Source organism: Tauraco erythrolophus, chromosome 4 (assembly GCF_009769465.1).
Source record: "Tauraco erythrolophus isolate bTauEry1 chromosome 4, bTauEry1.pri, whole genome shotgun sequence".
Lineage (NCBI taxonomy): Eukaryota > Metazoa > Chordata > Aves > Musophagiformes > Musophagidae > Tauraco > Tauraco erythrolophus.
In genome coordinates, this window is record NC_141468.1 from 43,173,095 (window position 1) to 43,187,693 (window position 14,599).

General features: G+C 38.9%; 1 protein-coding gene across 1 annotated transcript in view; it reads left to right on the forward strand.

Annotated features, from left to right (window-relative positions):
• The window catches only part of TRHDE (thyrotropin releasing hormone degrading enzyme), a 225,867-nt gene that overhangs the window by 194,913 nt on the left and 16,355 nt on the right, over positions 1–14,599 (forward strand). Inside the window, exons 13-15 of the mRNA XM_086610212.1 lie at positions 3,665–3,812; positions 6,074–6,171; positions 6,671–6,778. Coding sequence (XP_086466338.1) covers positions 3,665–3,812; positions 6,074–6,171; positions 6,671–6,778 — 354 coding nt within the window. The remainder of the gene's footprint in view (positions 1–3,664; positions 3,813–6,073; positions 6,172–6,670; positions 6,779–14,599) is intronic.

A 14,599-nucleotide genomic window follows, 5' to 3' on the forward strand; every position in this document is an offset into this window, starting at 1 on the left:
CATTGCAAAAATTTTACTTTTGCTGACCAGATCCTGTGTAACCCTCTTTGAACCTAGTTCTTCCAGGCTAGTGAAGGAGAATCCTAGCAGCGTGCCAGCACCCCTTGGCTGGTGAGTAAGTTTGCCACTGTTCGAGTGAGCCAGTACATCTTGCTGGATGCAGTATCCCCTGGGAAAGAGGAATCTTGAAATCACTCTTAGTGCTGGACAAGCTTTTTTAGTGTAACGTAAACGAATACGATTGTACTAAAATACAAAGCTTAAGAAACCAGCTGCTGTGCTTTGTGAAGATGCAGAATACTAGGGCATAGCTCACCACATAGCCATGCTGCTTTGGCTGGTTTCTGTCTTCTGCTAACCTGGTTGTCATGGTAGTCATGCTACCTCCCAGAACAATGCACACAACTCCTAGGTCTGTGATCTGGATTTTAGGACTTTTTATCTGTACATGGTTTTATGATTCATGGTTTCTCTTTTATGGTTTAGAATGAGAGCTTCTCCATACATCTTATTTTCTCAGCTATGAATACCAAAAATTAGCAACCTTAGTATTTAGCATTACCATTATCAAACTCTTTCCTTTATTTGTGAATAAAAATATTCCTCAAGCTTTTTAAGCTGTAGTATACATTTAATATTTTATAACATATATGTTATATACCACACTTTACACAAAAGCGTAAAAAATGAATGTATTTATTCCTACCTCTTGTCAGAAACTAATGGCAAATATTCTGGGAGTGCAGTGAATTTGGAGTAACAGGTTCATAAACATGGCTTAGTGGCTGAGGGTGCATGAATAGGGCTATCATGGTTTTTTGTAGCCATCCATACAATAAAATAGTGTAGAATATATAGAACATTCTGCCAAGGCAAAGTTCCTGAAGCACTTCTGTTTCCTCCAGAGAAGTGCTTCTATCTCAACTGCCACTGTAAAAGGATTTTAGATATGTCTCTGCTCAAGTTCCCTCAGAGGTCCAGCCTAACAGCTGTACTTGAAGCACATTTGCCCAACATGTGCTGACAGAATTTAGCACTGATCGTAGCAGCCATAACCACTTTGCCTCAAAATCACGATCTGAAGTGATGAATTTGTTTTGTTTATATAAAAATGTCATCCACAAGGACCTCCCCTCATCCCCATTCCTGCTCTTGGGACTGATTCTGTTGATGTGGGGGGTTAATTTTGATGATACTGTGCATAAGCTCTTCAAGGGTCATACCCAGAAAGGGAAGGAAGTTCAGGAGTAAAAAGGAAAAACTCAGACTTTGCTGCAATCTGTTTTTGTGAAAAGGAATAACCCTTAGGGAAATGCTAGGAAAAGTGGTGGACGAGGAGAGAGGCAGGCAGAATTGAATAAGGCGGTAAATTTGGAAGTTAGAAGCAGTAAGTGATGAGAGTAACAGTTTCTGTTGTGAACAGGATGAGTGTCATCAGCTGAGAATCACGATTATGAAACCGATTAGGAAGGCCGAAAGCTCAGGAATAAGTGATAGATCTCTCTGAGTTCACGTCTTATATGTCTTTATGGAGAAGTTAAGCTTAAAAAGAAATATTCTGCTTGTTTTGCAGGGATGATTTTCCTTTTGTGCTTAGCATAGAGAGATTTAATTTCAGAAGCATGATCCTAAATGTCCATTAGTGCAGCTATAATAAACATTTGTCTGTTTATTCCTTAAGCAGCATGTTTCCTAGAGCTATTCCTCTTGTTCCTTATTCCACGCTTTCTCATGTCAGTCAAATTATCAGTAACAATAATCACAAATCCCATTAGGAACTAATTATATATATGCAACTTCAAGCTAGTTTACCTCTTTGCTAACATTATCTCCAAGATTTTTAACTGCAGTCAATCCAGCTTGCTTCTGGCTCCATTAATTATGGTTACACATCTTTGCAAAGTATTAAGACCTAGAACTCCTCTTGATGATATTCTGCTGCTTCAGAAATAAGACAGATCTATAAAATGGAGTAATTTATAGTTAGCTTACTTTCTCTGTCTTCAGATGCATTGACCTCTGTCCACCACCCACTCTGAGAGTACCACCATTCTCATTTCATATCTGCTCAGTTCCTGAGTGACACAGTGAGCTCCCTTGTTTTTCCTACCTATGCCTTATAACTGGAGTTGAGAACAGAGCCTTGCTGACAAAATGTGGAAAAAGATGACGTGAAGCAGACTAGAGAATGGGTCATCATAAGGACATGGGATAGATACTTTTGAACACTGTTACATGAACTCACTTCTTTCCTGAGAACATGAAGGAAACAGCGTGTAGTTCTTCCAATAGAGAGTGTGAAAAACAGTGGCTTGCACAGATGTGGTGCACCTTGCAAGGAAACTGGTTTTAAACCATACCAAAAAGAACAATCTATTTCAAATATTTTAGTGAAATAGTTTTTATGTGCTGTTACAACTGAGATCAACATTTATATCAACATGTACGTATTGGTTCATTTCCATAATAATCTATGTAATCTTTGTTTGCTGTGTGCATACATCTCTTCCCTAGACAGTGATGGAAATTAAGGGGAACATTTGCAACCAATAAGGAGAAAAAATAGTCTATGGAGATATATAATACTGTAGCCTGTGTTAAAATGAAGCTTATGGAATCCAGCTTGCTGACTTGAAGTGTTTAATGAAAACAGAATCATTTTCTCCTCTCTAGGCAGGTAGAGAACTTCTTTGGGATTTAAACATGTGCATCAGGACAAGAATAGGCCTGTGTGTTTCTGGAAAGTTCACACTCACAGGGTTACACTTTGTTTCTGCAGTCTGGATAGTTAGGAAAAAATACTGTTCTAAAAAAGAAAATGAGAGCAAACCCTAAACCGTGATGTTTCCAATACTCTTTTAAAAAGCAGCTTTCAAATGCTTATGTCCGTATTGCACTTTACTTGTAAAGCTATTAATTTTAAAAGCCTTCCTGAAACTCTGCTGGACTCTTTCACTTGCAGGGAGAGGTCTTTTATGACTGTAAAAGAATGGGGCAAAATTCTATCTGATTGATTTATAAATACCTGAAAAAAACATCGTTCATGTGGAAAGTGGTGAAACATCCCTAACCAAAGTGAAGTCACTGAATGCCACTTTGGTTTAATAAAGGAAGTCATTCCAAAATGGCTTAAGGTGAATAGAAGACAAGGCAGTTCTAATGGAGAGATAAAAAAGTGGGAAGGAGAACTAGTTTTCATAAAACTAAAGCATACTACCTCACCATTAGTTCTTCCCAACTGCCCATGGTGGGTGGAAATGTTGTCTGAAGCAAAATGCCTTGGGTTGTTGATTTTATGCAAGCAGCTTTCCATCTTAAAAATCAGCAAAGCAGCACCTTCCTTTGGTTTTTTGCTTAAAGTCAGTTACTTCGTTGCTCATGTCTTTTATAGCCAAAGGAATCCGTAAAAGGTAGGTATAGCTTGTCTAGTTTTCTTTCATGTGTCTTCATGCCTTCCTTTATCCAATAAGTATGTTTGCATATGTGTTGGGAGAGACTGTGAGTTGCTGGTTTTTTGTAAGGTTGACTTTTATGTCATTATAATGTGATAAGTTTATCATGTTTTTCTGCCTTTTAATTTTGTTTGGAAAAAAAAAAAATTATTTTTACCTCATTATGTATCTTCTGCAAAAACAATTTAATACTAACTTCTTTTATTTTGCAGAGCTGGTTATTTGCCTCAGAATATTCCTTTGGAGATTATCAGATACCTTTCAGAGGAGAAGGATTTTCTGCCTTGGCACGCTGCCAGCCGAGCCCTGTATCCTCTAGATAAATTGCTGGACTGCACAGAAAACTACAACATCTTCAATGTAAGAGATGCAGCCAGCCTTCCCTCCCTCCCTCCCTCCCTCCCTCCCTCCCTCCCTCCTCCTTCCTTCCTTCCTTCCTTCCTTCCTTCCTTCCTTCCTTCCTTCCTTCCTTCCTTCCTTCCTTCCTTCCTTCCTTCCTTCCTTCCTTCCTTCCATCCCTCCCTCCCTCCCTCCCTCCTTCCTTCCTTCCTCCCTCCCTCCCTCTTTCCTTTTTCCCCTCCTTACCCCCCTCCCTGCCCCCTTTCATTGCCAAGAGTTGAACTATTCCCCAGTCAGATACTGTAAATGACCTAGGGATATTAGCTTTCTTCCTAATTATTCTTTATTTAAACATAGCAATTGTCAAGCTTTGGTTCATTTGCATTTGAACAGTGATAACTGTTGTTTGAGGCATATATGATTAGTAGTAAGAAGGGTAATTATCCCTCCTATAAAATATTATGACAAATAAAGTATTTCACTTAAGAGACCCAAAGTAATCCATTTCCAGATTTTCTCTTTTGAGGAGCCCCACGGCGATATTTAGATTGATGCCCAAGCTCACCAAGGGCATCAAATGCAGGCACAACTGAACCGGGTGCATGCGACTGAAGTAAAGATTTGTAGTCATTATATCACGCAAAAAGCCATGGTGAATTCAATGCAGTCACCTTAATTAACAAGGATTAGATCAGCATTGAACCAAAAGCCCATTCATAATTGGGTCCGAAGGGACAGCAGTAACAGCTAGCAGTAGATAATTAAGACAGACATGACAAACATTTTACGTGGAATAAAAAAAAATAAATCTTAGTGATGCTGAAGCATGTTTGATGAAGTACATAGGATTTGATTGCAGCCAGTGAAAATTATGAACTCTTGGGCTTTTTTATTCACTATGAATTTTATGTAGTCTACATATTTTCAATGGCCAACATACTGTAATTTGATGTAATTTTGTAAAGACTTCAAGTGAAGGAACTCTTTAAAGCCTGAAATGCTTAAAGGTGATTTTCTCTTGTTAAATATATATTTGCTTTTGTGTGTGTGTCCAGAGGCATGCATGCTCAGAAAGCAGGAAACTAGAAGTGGCTGGATGTATGTATTTATGTAGAAGTACATACATGTATCTCTCTATATATACATGAACACAGAGCTACCTGCTGCCATGGAAAACTATTTTTGTAGAACATATACTACAAATTAATAAAGACGCATTGCGACTCTTTCTTTATGAACCTACAGTGTGGGCCTACATGCAAACCAGAGCCATAATATAAAATGATGTGGAAATAACTTGCATGTTTAGTCTGTTATTGACTGCACAGAAAAATTCTTATGAGTCCGCCATTGCTATTTCACTTTTAAACATGGCTGTGTAAAGAAAACACAATTTTAATAAATAAAACCAGTAAAATTCACGGTCGGGTTGTGTTTTATCTCTACTGATGAGAGCTTTGAAAGCAGAGGTGGTAGCAGAGGAAATAAAAAGTCTTTTTAGTTACAGAATAACATATCTGCTAGAGAAAGCTGTGCTATGAATCTCCTTTTGTGTTGACATCATATATATATATATACACACACACACACACACACACATGCCTGTTCTCTTTTTCAAATTAGTAAATTCCGCTGGCAAAAGATTACACTGAATATAATGACAGTGGTTTTCTTCAAAACTGGACAGAATATGTAAATATATCTCTTGTGTAAAATTAAAAGTAAGCTAAAATACATCTTGGTCTTGTTTTGTTCTTTAAGCACACCAAGCAAGAACCTGAACTTAAATTATAGTATCATAAATGTACAAAGCTCATTTGCAGCCACATTGTTTGGTATACTGAAGTCAATCAACTGTACTTAAGTGACTTTTTTGCCATGACTTTGGATATTAAAACAGTATTCTTTTGACAGTGAACATGGACAGTGTAGTTGAGATTGGTCATAGAGTAGAAATTAAGCTGTTGACACTCCTGCAACTTTTCAGCCATGTATTCTGAGTTCGAAATAGCATATTAGAAACTCTTCTTAAATTGATGAGTTATATAACAATAAGTTGTCTCATCCTAGGCATCTAATCAAATAGCTGTTCTGTAGATTACTTCTCACTATAGCAGTGAAGGAGGATTGTGTGTGGACATATTGCTTTGCTAAATGCACATCAAAATCTTTGGAAAGTAAGACACTATTTGAGAGTAAAAAAGAGAGACAAAAACTCAATAGTATTTCAATTTCAAATAAAAAAATGTTAATGCTGAATATATTTTTCTTTTCCCCCTCAGGAGTATATTTTAAGACAAGTTGCATCAATGTATCTCAAGCTTGGATGGCCAACGAATAATTTAAACAAATCACTTGTTCAAGCATCCTACCAACATGAGTACTGTTATTTTTTTTTTTCATTATTGTTTATTTGCAGGATATAGTTGTAATAATGCACTCTCCTAAAATTTGGTTTCATCTTTAGCATGTCAGGCTTTCCTAGTTTTCATCTTCCTTCTTTTTTTTCCATTCTGAGTTAGAGGGAGAGGAGCAAGATGCTGTGAGATTAATTCCTCTTTCCTGAATTAGGAGAACATGATTTCCTAAACCTTAATTTAAAATTTGACTGCACTGGATATCTAAGAACTTGGACTCATATGACCGCAGAGGTCAGGAAGAGTGTATAAGTGTAAATGGGGGCTGGTTTTAGTCTATGGCCTTTCTTTCGTTGTTGCAGCAGCTCTATGCATTAAATTGACACTGAGTTTTGTATAGCTGGATTATCTTCGATATGTTGCCCAACTATCAGTTGCTGCCACTGTTATAAGAAATAACTTTTTGTAAGCATTCAGACACATTCATTAATGCAGCCTTATTACTTGCTTAAATTTGGACAGAGAGTTGCGTCGGGAAGTCATCATGTTGGCCTGCAGCTTTGGTAACAAACACTGTCACCAGCAGGCTGCAACGTTAATCTCGGATTGGATTTCGAGCAATAGAAACCGGTAAGTGGAACCAAAATGTACGTTTCTTATTTGTCCTACTCAGAGGCAATACAGCTGACATACTCTTCCTCTCCTGCCCACCCCATCTGCAGTGCCCCGTTCTGCAGAGTGGTATGGGAGGAAGCAGAGGTTGCTGGCTGTTATCTAAAAATGTTTGTGGGGCTTCCGAATGGATTACTTGACTCTGCATATATGGGTGGGTGGAGGGGACACCCATGTAGCCTCTGCCTGCTCCTGATAAATTGCTGTCAGATAATTATATGCTAGAAAGCGAGAAGATGAGTTTGAGCAGGGGCTTAAAGGAAGAAAGATGGGTCAACATCGCATTGGCAAACAAACAGAGCCTGTGTCGGGCCAGGAGAGAAGGTGGTGCTAAGGGATTAAAGAAGTGAGAGGGGTCAGAGGCACAAGGACTGAGAAGTAAGAAAGGAGATGAAACAATGTATTTCAGGGAAATGTTATGCAGTACTTAAGGGTGAAGACTTGGAAATTAATGTGATTTGGGAATACCTGGGAAAGCTCATGTAAGGTTTCAGAGAGGAGATAGTATGATAGCTGATGTGTTGAGCATTAGCAGGGCTGTAGTGATTTGACAGCAAATACGTAAGTTAGGATGTCCAGACACGGGTTTATTCAGTTGAGGCAAGGGAGCACAGGCCGTGGGTGGTGTATGAAGTTTCTCTTTTAAAGGCAAGCATCTAATAAAAGTTAAATTACTGTAAATACAAATATTTAAGTATGCAGTGATCTATGGACAATGAGGTAGGTAAGTTAATGAGTATGTAAGTTAAGACCATGACTTCTTGAGAAAGAATGATGGATTTTCTGATTATGTGGAATGTGAGTATTTGCATAAGTACATCACATGAGACTTTGTTTTAAAGGAAAACACTTTACTTTCAAGTAGCAAAGAAAAAGAGAAAAGTCTTACATTTTTAGTCCCAAACTTGTATTAGCTCCCCAAAAGGATTAGATCTCTATAGCCGTATAGAAATATAGGATTTTTGAAAGACATCTTAGACAATCAGGTGTTTGTTTGCAATTAAAACATGTCTGTCTTTTTAATCTTTGAAAATCCTTTACAGACATACCTAGTTACATAAGTACCTGAGTGCCTTTTAAAACCAGCCAGGAACTAAGCACGAATGGAAATTGCATTCCTATATGACTTTGAAACTTCTGAAAAAAAAAATCTTTAAACTATGACTATATAACTTTAAATAGATGGGTGTGAGGGGGGGGGGTTTCTTGTGTAAGATGGTACCAGATATTTACTATGAAATATATACCCCAGGGTTTTATATGAATTCTTATTGTCAGCAGCAACAATCAGTATGAAACTATTCAAAGAGGAGATTAAAGAGAAAGAGTCATTGGAAACAATCTGCAAAAGTAATTTACTTAGATATTCATTTGCAAAATTAGTTAATCAAACCTAGCACCATCTATTAGCATGCACAGCAGTAGATTATTCAGTGTTAAAAAGCTGTCACCCTGCAAAGCCTTCTCCTATCCTGTGTCTTCATCCTTTCCAACAGGATTGAAGGAGGCATTAGGGGAAAAAAAAAAAAAAAAGCTTATTGCTTTGCTAACAATAGCAAGAGAGGAAAGGAATAAATTTAAGGAGCCATCTGAAGATTCATCTTAGCCTTTCTATGGGGCCATTCTTGGGAGCACAAGATTGTTGCTGCCAGCATATGACGAGTATTATGATAAACGTGTCACAGCAGGGCAGAGAAAGAAACAGCAACTAAGTTAAAGCAGTGCATTTCTCCAAAGGAACTGCACAGTTTTGAAAAATAGCTGCAACAAACAATGTAATTACAAAATACAGATTGACAGTCAGCTGATAGACAGAGGTACAACTTTCAAAGAAGACAGAGACATGTTTTTATTTATTTCTTAAGATTATAGGATTTGTTCAGTTCTCCACCCCAGAATTTGCCAGTTGTTATTCTCAGAGCAATCTCACATACTGAATGTAACAAACATATGAGCAAACTCATTTCATGTCTACTTACATGGAAATGACATTGCAGAGGCTACTGGTAATAGCAGCTCAGTAGACATAAAATCAGTTTGTGTTTCGCAGTAACAACATTTGTAGAGGTCTGTCAGTCTTCTCTCAGGAGTGCTCGGATTCCTGCTGCATCAGAGGTACCTCCTATCTGCTTTGCTCAGTTTAAACCAACTTGGATCGAAGCCTGAAAATAAAGCAGGGGCTGTTTTCCCTGCTTTTTCACCAAGAAAATGATGATGATTCTACAATAAGAATTTAATTAACGTGGTGTTTGAGTCATGCCTCTGCCTCTTTCAGCACTTTGGAGGCAATAGCTAGCTCAAGTGCAAAGAGCAAGCAGATACGTGCAAGATACATGCAGAGAGCACATCCAACAGGTGCTGTTTTGTATTCTTTCTCATCAGTCAAGTGTTTTGCTCAGTTTCATGCCCTTAACAGCTGTTTGTGAATTTGCTGCAAACAGCCACCTCAGAATCTATAGGAATCCCTCAGAGCTTGTTTCCTCACAAAGAAGGGGAAACTCATGCTGCTCATCCATCTCCAGACTTCTCTGACGACTCCTGGTGAGGAAAGCTGGTGACAAGTACAGAAACTATATGTATCCTTGCCTGTTCCACTCCTTACCAACAAGGGTTAAAGTTGTATCTGCTGAAAACCACTCTAAAAGGTCTTGTAGATGCCCTTCCCTCTTCTGAAATGGAAGAAAGACATTGACGGGTGTGTTGCAGAAAGCCTGGTCTTGGTGGGTTTGCACAGCCAGAGCACAGAGACAGAGTTCCAGAGAGTTCGGAGGTATTTTTATAGAGAGGTATAATTTGAGTTTACTATGAGAGTAAGAATAAAAGCTAATTTGAAACCTTTCTACCCATCCCCTCCCAAAAACCTTTTTCTGGAAGATGAGGTATTTCGTACAATGAACTAGTTCACATGCAGTGTGCGTTGAAAGGAACACAAATTCCTCAAAGCAGTGGACCCCAAAATGATACTCGAGAATTTGTCTTGTGTCCCAAGATTCTAATCAATACAAAATTAGAGTAATATTAAATTTATATGTGGTATTAAATACCACATAAATGCACAGGCAGTAAATTATGTAAAGGAGGTTTTTGATTCCCTGGCAATTACTGCAATCCAAGTTCAAGTAAGCATAACAGAGAATGTGTGATTAATAATACTGTAGAAATGCTGAAATTCATAACTTTTTTAGTCACATTTTTAATCATGGTTTTCTAAAAGTTCTTTTTAAATATTTTTTTCTGGTTTACTTGTAACATTTATATTATGGATAAAGTGTTGGGTAATAAACAAATACAGTAATATCTAGCTCTGTTTTAGAAGCATATGCCTACACTTGCTGTAGTTTCTAGTAATTATATTTAGTCTAGTAGGTCCAGAAATTAATTACCATCTACTCTTCACTGTAGGGGATTGAAATAATAATAATAATCAGTTACTGTTTGTACTTTGTAATTACATGTTCTGTTACTGTGCAAATAATTTGCCACTGTTCACCAAGTAAAATAATGGTCATTCTAGCGCAAAGCCAGCGGTCCTTTTTGTGTTTCCAGCTTTTTCCGTGATTTGAAAAAAACCCATGAGATTTCCAACTGTAGATTTTCTTATGGAATTAGTCAAAAACCCATATGCGTGATCTGCAAGATTAGCCTCCGCATATGAAAGTGGAGGTCAGCTGAGAGGCTTGAAGGCTTGAATTTAATAAAGTGACTTGGGTGTTGCAGTGCTTCATTTTTAGATGCCTGACACACAGGGCAGAGTCAGACACTTGGAGTTATGCTTCCTGCAAGGGAAATTGAGAATCTCTGAAGGAGGTTGGTGGCAGTTACTATGCCAGGTGAAGAGCCTCTTTAACATGAGACTGTGAAGTGGAAGTTAGCCCCCTTAGGGTCCAGCACTACAGATAGAAAGATACCTGTATCAAATGAATATGTAAACAGCAATCATAGAATTAGGGGTCCTTTCAAAAGATGTCTTCCAATAGTGTCACTAAAGCAGGAAAGTCTGTTCCTTTTCAAACACAGCTGGCAGAGGAGCTACTCTTCAACCCCTTTTCAAACAGTTCTGAGATTGTGGTAGAGCTTCAGTTTAGTACCTCAGCCCAGCATCTGCCACATGCAGAAGACCACCTTGTTCACTTATCTGTGAGGTGCTTGGAACAGGATTAAGACCCTGCAACACGCTTTCCTCCTCTAGTTGAATCTTAGCCACTGGGATTTACTTTATTAGCAAGAGAAATAATATAGTTCTCCAGCCTCAAGATGAGAGCATTCATCTGAGAGAGAGAGGCTTGAGTACCTGAAATACCAGGATTACTTAGTATGCAAAGGGCTTTAGGTGGTATTGCTCACTACCGCTTTCCCAGGGCCAAACACGATGCTGAAACAAGCAACGTAACTCTAAAAAAGAAGTTCAGCTCTACAAGCTAGCAAACCAAACACATAACATCACATATAGAAGAGGCTATAAGGAGACATCTGGTTGTGCTGGTCTAGGAATTGATACAATATTTTAATCCTGGCAATTTTCTGATCATTTCTTTCAGCTGAAAATCAGATCGGACTAAGAGTATAGCTTATTGTCTTTTCAGTCACTGAATTTAAACTGTTTTGCTCTTTTTAAATGGCTGATGGCTCCAGCACATTTTACTTGAAAGTCTGCATTGATTTCTGACTTGATAGTTGATATGAAAGTGAATATTTTCACTCTGTTAAGCTGAGATATATGCTGCTCCTGTATTGAAACAGAGTAAACCCTTGAAACTTCCATGTTAATGTTCAGAAGAATACAGACCTAGTAGAAAACATATAAGCACATTGAGATTTCCCTTTTAGTTTGGGAATGTAAGGTTGCTGGGATTCAGTCAACAGCAGAATGCTCTACAAGAGAAGCTACTGTTGGCTGAAAATTAAGATGTTTGCTTCTACCTTCATTTAACTGAGCTCATCCCTGCAAAGCTCTTTCATGTGTGAAGAAATACATTATTCACACTCCTTAGATATAACAGCATTGTGGTTCAGCCTAAAAAATTAACAAAATTACCATACAATGCCTGTCTGAGCTTGAGAATCAGCCTTGTTAACCCCTTTAACATTCACTGCCTATCTATTCAGAAAGAAAAACATGTTTCTAAGAGGATTAGCATTTTTAGACTTTCTGCCTTGGATAGGCCGAGTAAACGTGTATTCCTGAGGTTCCAGAAAGAATGTGTGGAGACCTGCCATCTGTAAACTCCTGACAGGAGATATCATAAAAACGGGTAACATGAATACACACTGTGATGGCTCAAAGCAGAACTTACTCATAGACACAATCATGTGTTTCCAAACCTCTCTATGGGTGCAGGTGTGATTTTCTTCCAGCTGCTGCTACGCTACCATCCATCAGCTACAGGTTGCCACGTGCGCATCTCTGCTGGCAAAGTGGACTGCGGTTGTGTGCTCGCTTGAGGCAAAGTTAGACGCGATAGCATGAACATGTGAATATGTGAGAGAAAGGCTTTGAACTGAGACAGCTGATCTTGCCTTCAGCAGAAAAAGGAGTGCTTGTACTCTGGTTCTGGTAGTAGAGCTGTGGTGATGCTATTCTTTTGCTAATACGCAGCAGTGAGCAGTGAGAGATGACAGTATTGCATCAGACACAATTACGTGGCAATGTTTCTCTAAGATGTTACTGGACCCCTTGGAAGGCCCCTAGCTAGTCATAGCTACTTCAGTTTGCTCTTATTTTTAATTTCTTTAGAAATGTAACCATTGCTATTTATTGATTGCTGTCTTTTAAGTGGAAACAAAGTACCTCAATTAATTGCCTCAATACCCCCTAGAAAACTTGCAGTAAGTGCATTCAATTGATCTGGGCTTTTTATCACTTTGGGGTGATTTTAGGTTTAATGCAGGTTTTAGTATTTTTGCTATTATTCTTTTGTCACAAGCACTCGGATCAGTTTTATTTACTTGGAATACTGCCTTGCAGATATCATCAATTGAAAAAACAAGGAAGATCCAATATTCTACTACTTCAAACTTCTGTAAAGTGAGGGTTGCATTCTGATGTCTGCAAATTTGGTGTCTCTTGTCCTTGCACCTGTTATGCTGACCTTATGGTTGATAACAGTCTGCTAATCTTTGATCAACAGAGCTAAGTTCTCTATGCTATTTGATAAGTAGAGCTAATGTCCAATACTTAGCTTCTTTCTAATACTTTTTTTTTTTCAATTCTGGGTGTACTTTCAGTGTACACTTAATAACACAAAGGATAGGAAGGCATGGGTTTTCTTTTTTTTTACTTTTTTAGTGAAAGCAATGCTCAGATGAATAGATGATGTTTGCAGTGGAGTACAGGCGACTGCACTGAATTAGACTGAAGTCAGCATCCATTCTGTAGCCCATGGGTTAATGAAGTTTGCATTCATCTGTCTTCGTGAATGAGGAGAAATAGAGACTGCCAGATGATCCTGAATGCAAATCCAGATATTTCAAATCTGTTCTGGTCTCTAATCATCCAGATTGTTCTGAGAAGTCTTGGACTGCTGAAATGGGGCCAGAGATCTCTGAAAAGAGAATATGCTGTGAATTTTCCTGTTAAATCTCTGGGATTAAAGTCAGAACGTATCTATTTGTCATTTTGCACTACAGATGAACCAACCACTTTTGGTTGCTGAAAAATGAAATTAGGATCTTGTATGATTGCATCTAGTGCTCAATTACCTCATTTAACCTCTTTAAGTGTAATAATGTGGATGTGGGCTTTTCCAATTACTTCTGTTTGCCATTTCAAAGACTTTTGTCACATTGCTGTGACTGTTAGGAACACGAGCTAATTTTTTATCAGTCTTAAGAAAGGTGCAAGTAATGAAGTAGGATGAATTCCATCATGTAATTTGAACAAAGACAATGATAACGAATAAGCCTGATTTAAAAGTACTAAATCTCCAGGGAAAAAAAAGAAGACCCAGGGAACTACAGGCCAGTCAGTCTCACCTCTGTGCCCAGCAAGATCATGGAGCAGATCCTCCTGGCGACTATGCTAAGGCACATAGAAAACAAGGAGGTGATTGGTGACAGCCAACATGGCTTCACTAAGAGCAAATCCTGCCTGACTAATTTGGTGGCCTTCTATGATGAGGTTACATCATTGATGGATAGGGGAAGAGCAACAGACATCATCTACCTGGACTTATCCAAATCATTTGATACTTCCCCACATGACATCCTTGTCTCTAAACTGGAAAGACATGGTTTTGATGGATGGACCACTCGGTGGATAAGGAATTGGCTGGATGGTCGCACTCAAAAGAGTTGTGGTCAACGGTTCAAGGTCCAAGTGGAGGAAAGTGAGGAGTGGTGCTCCTCAGGGTCAGTACTGGGGCCAGTGCTACTTAACATCTTTGTTGGTGACATGGACAGTGGGATCGAATGCACCCTCAGCAAGTTTGCAGATGACACCAAGTTGTGTGGTGTTGTGGACACGCTGGAGGGAAGGGATGCCATCCAGAGGGACCTTGACAGGCTGGAGAGGAGGTGGGCCTGTGAGAACCTCATGAAGTTCAACAAGGCCAAGTGCAAGGTCCTGCACATGGGTCGGGGCAATCCCAAGCACAAGTACAGGCTGGGCGGAGAATGGATTGAGAGCAGCCCTGAGGAAAAGGACTTGGGAGTGCTGGTTGATCAGAAGCTCAACATGAGCCGGCAATGTTTGCTGGCAGCCCAGAAAGGCAACCATATCCTGGGCTGCATCAAAAGGAGCGTGGCCAGCAGGTCGAGGGAGGTGATTCTGCCCCTCTACTC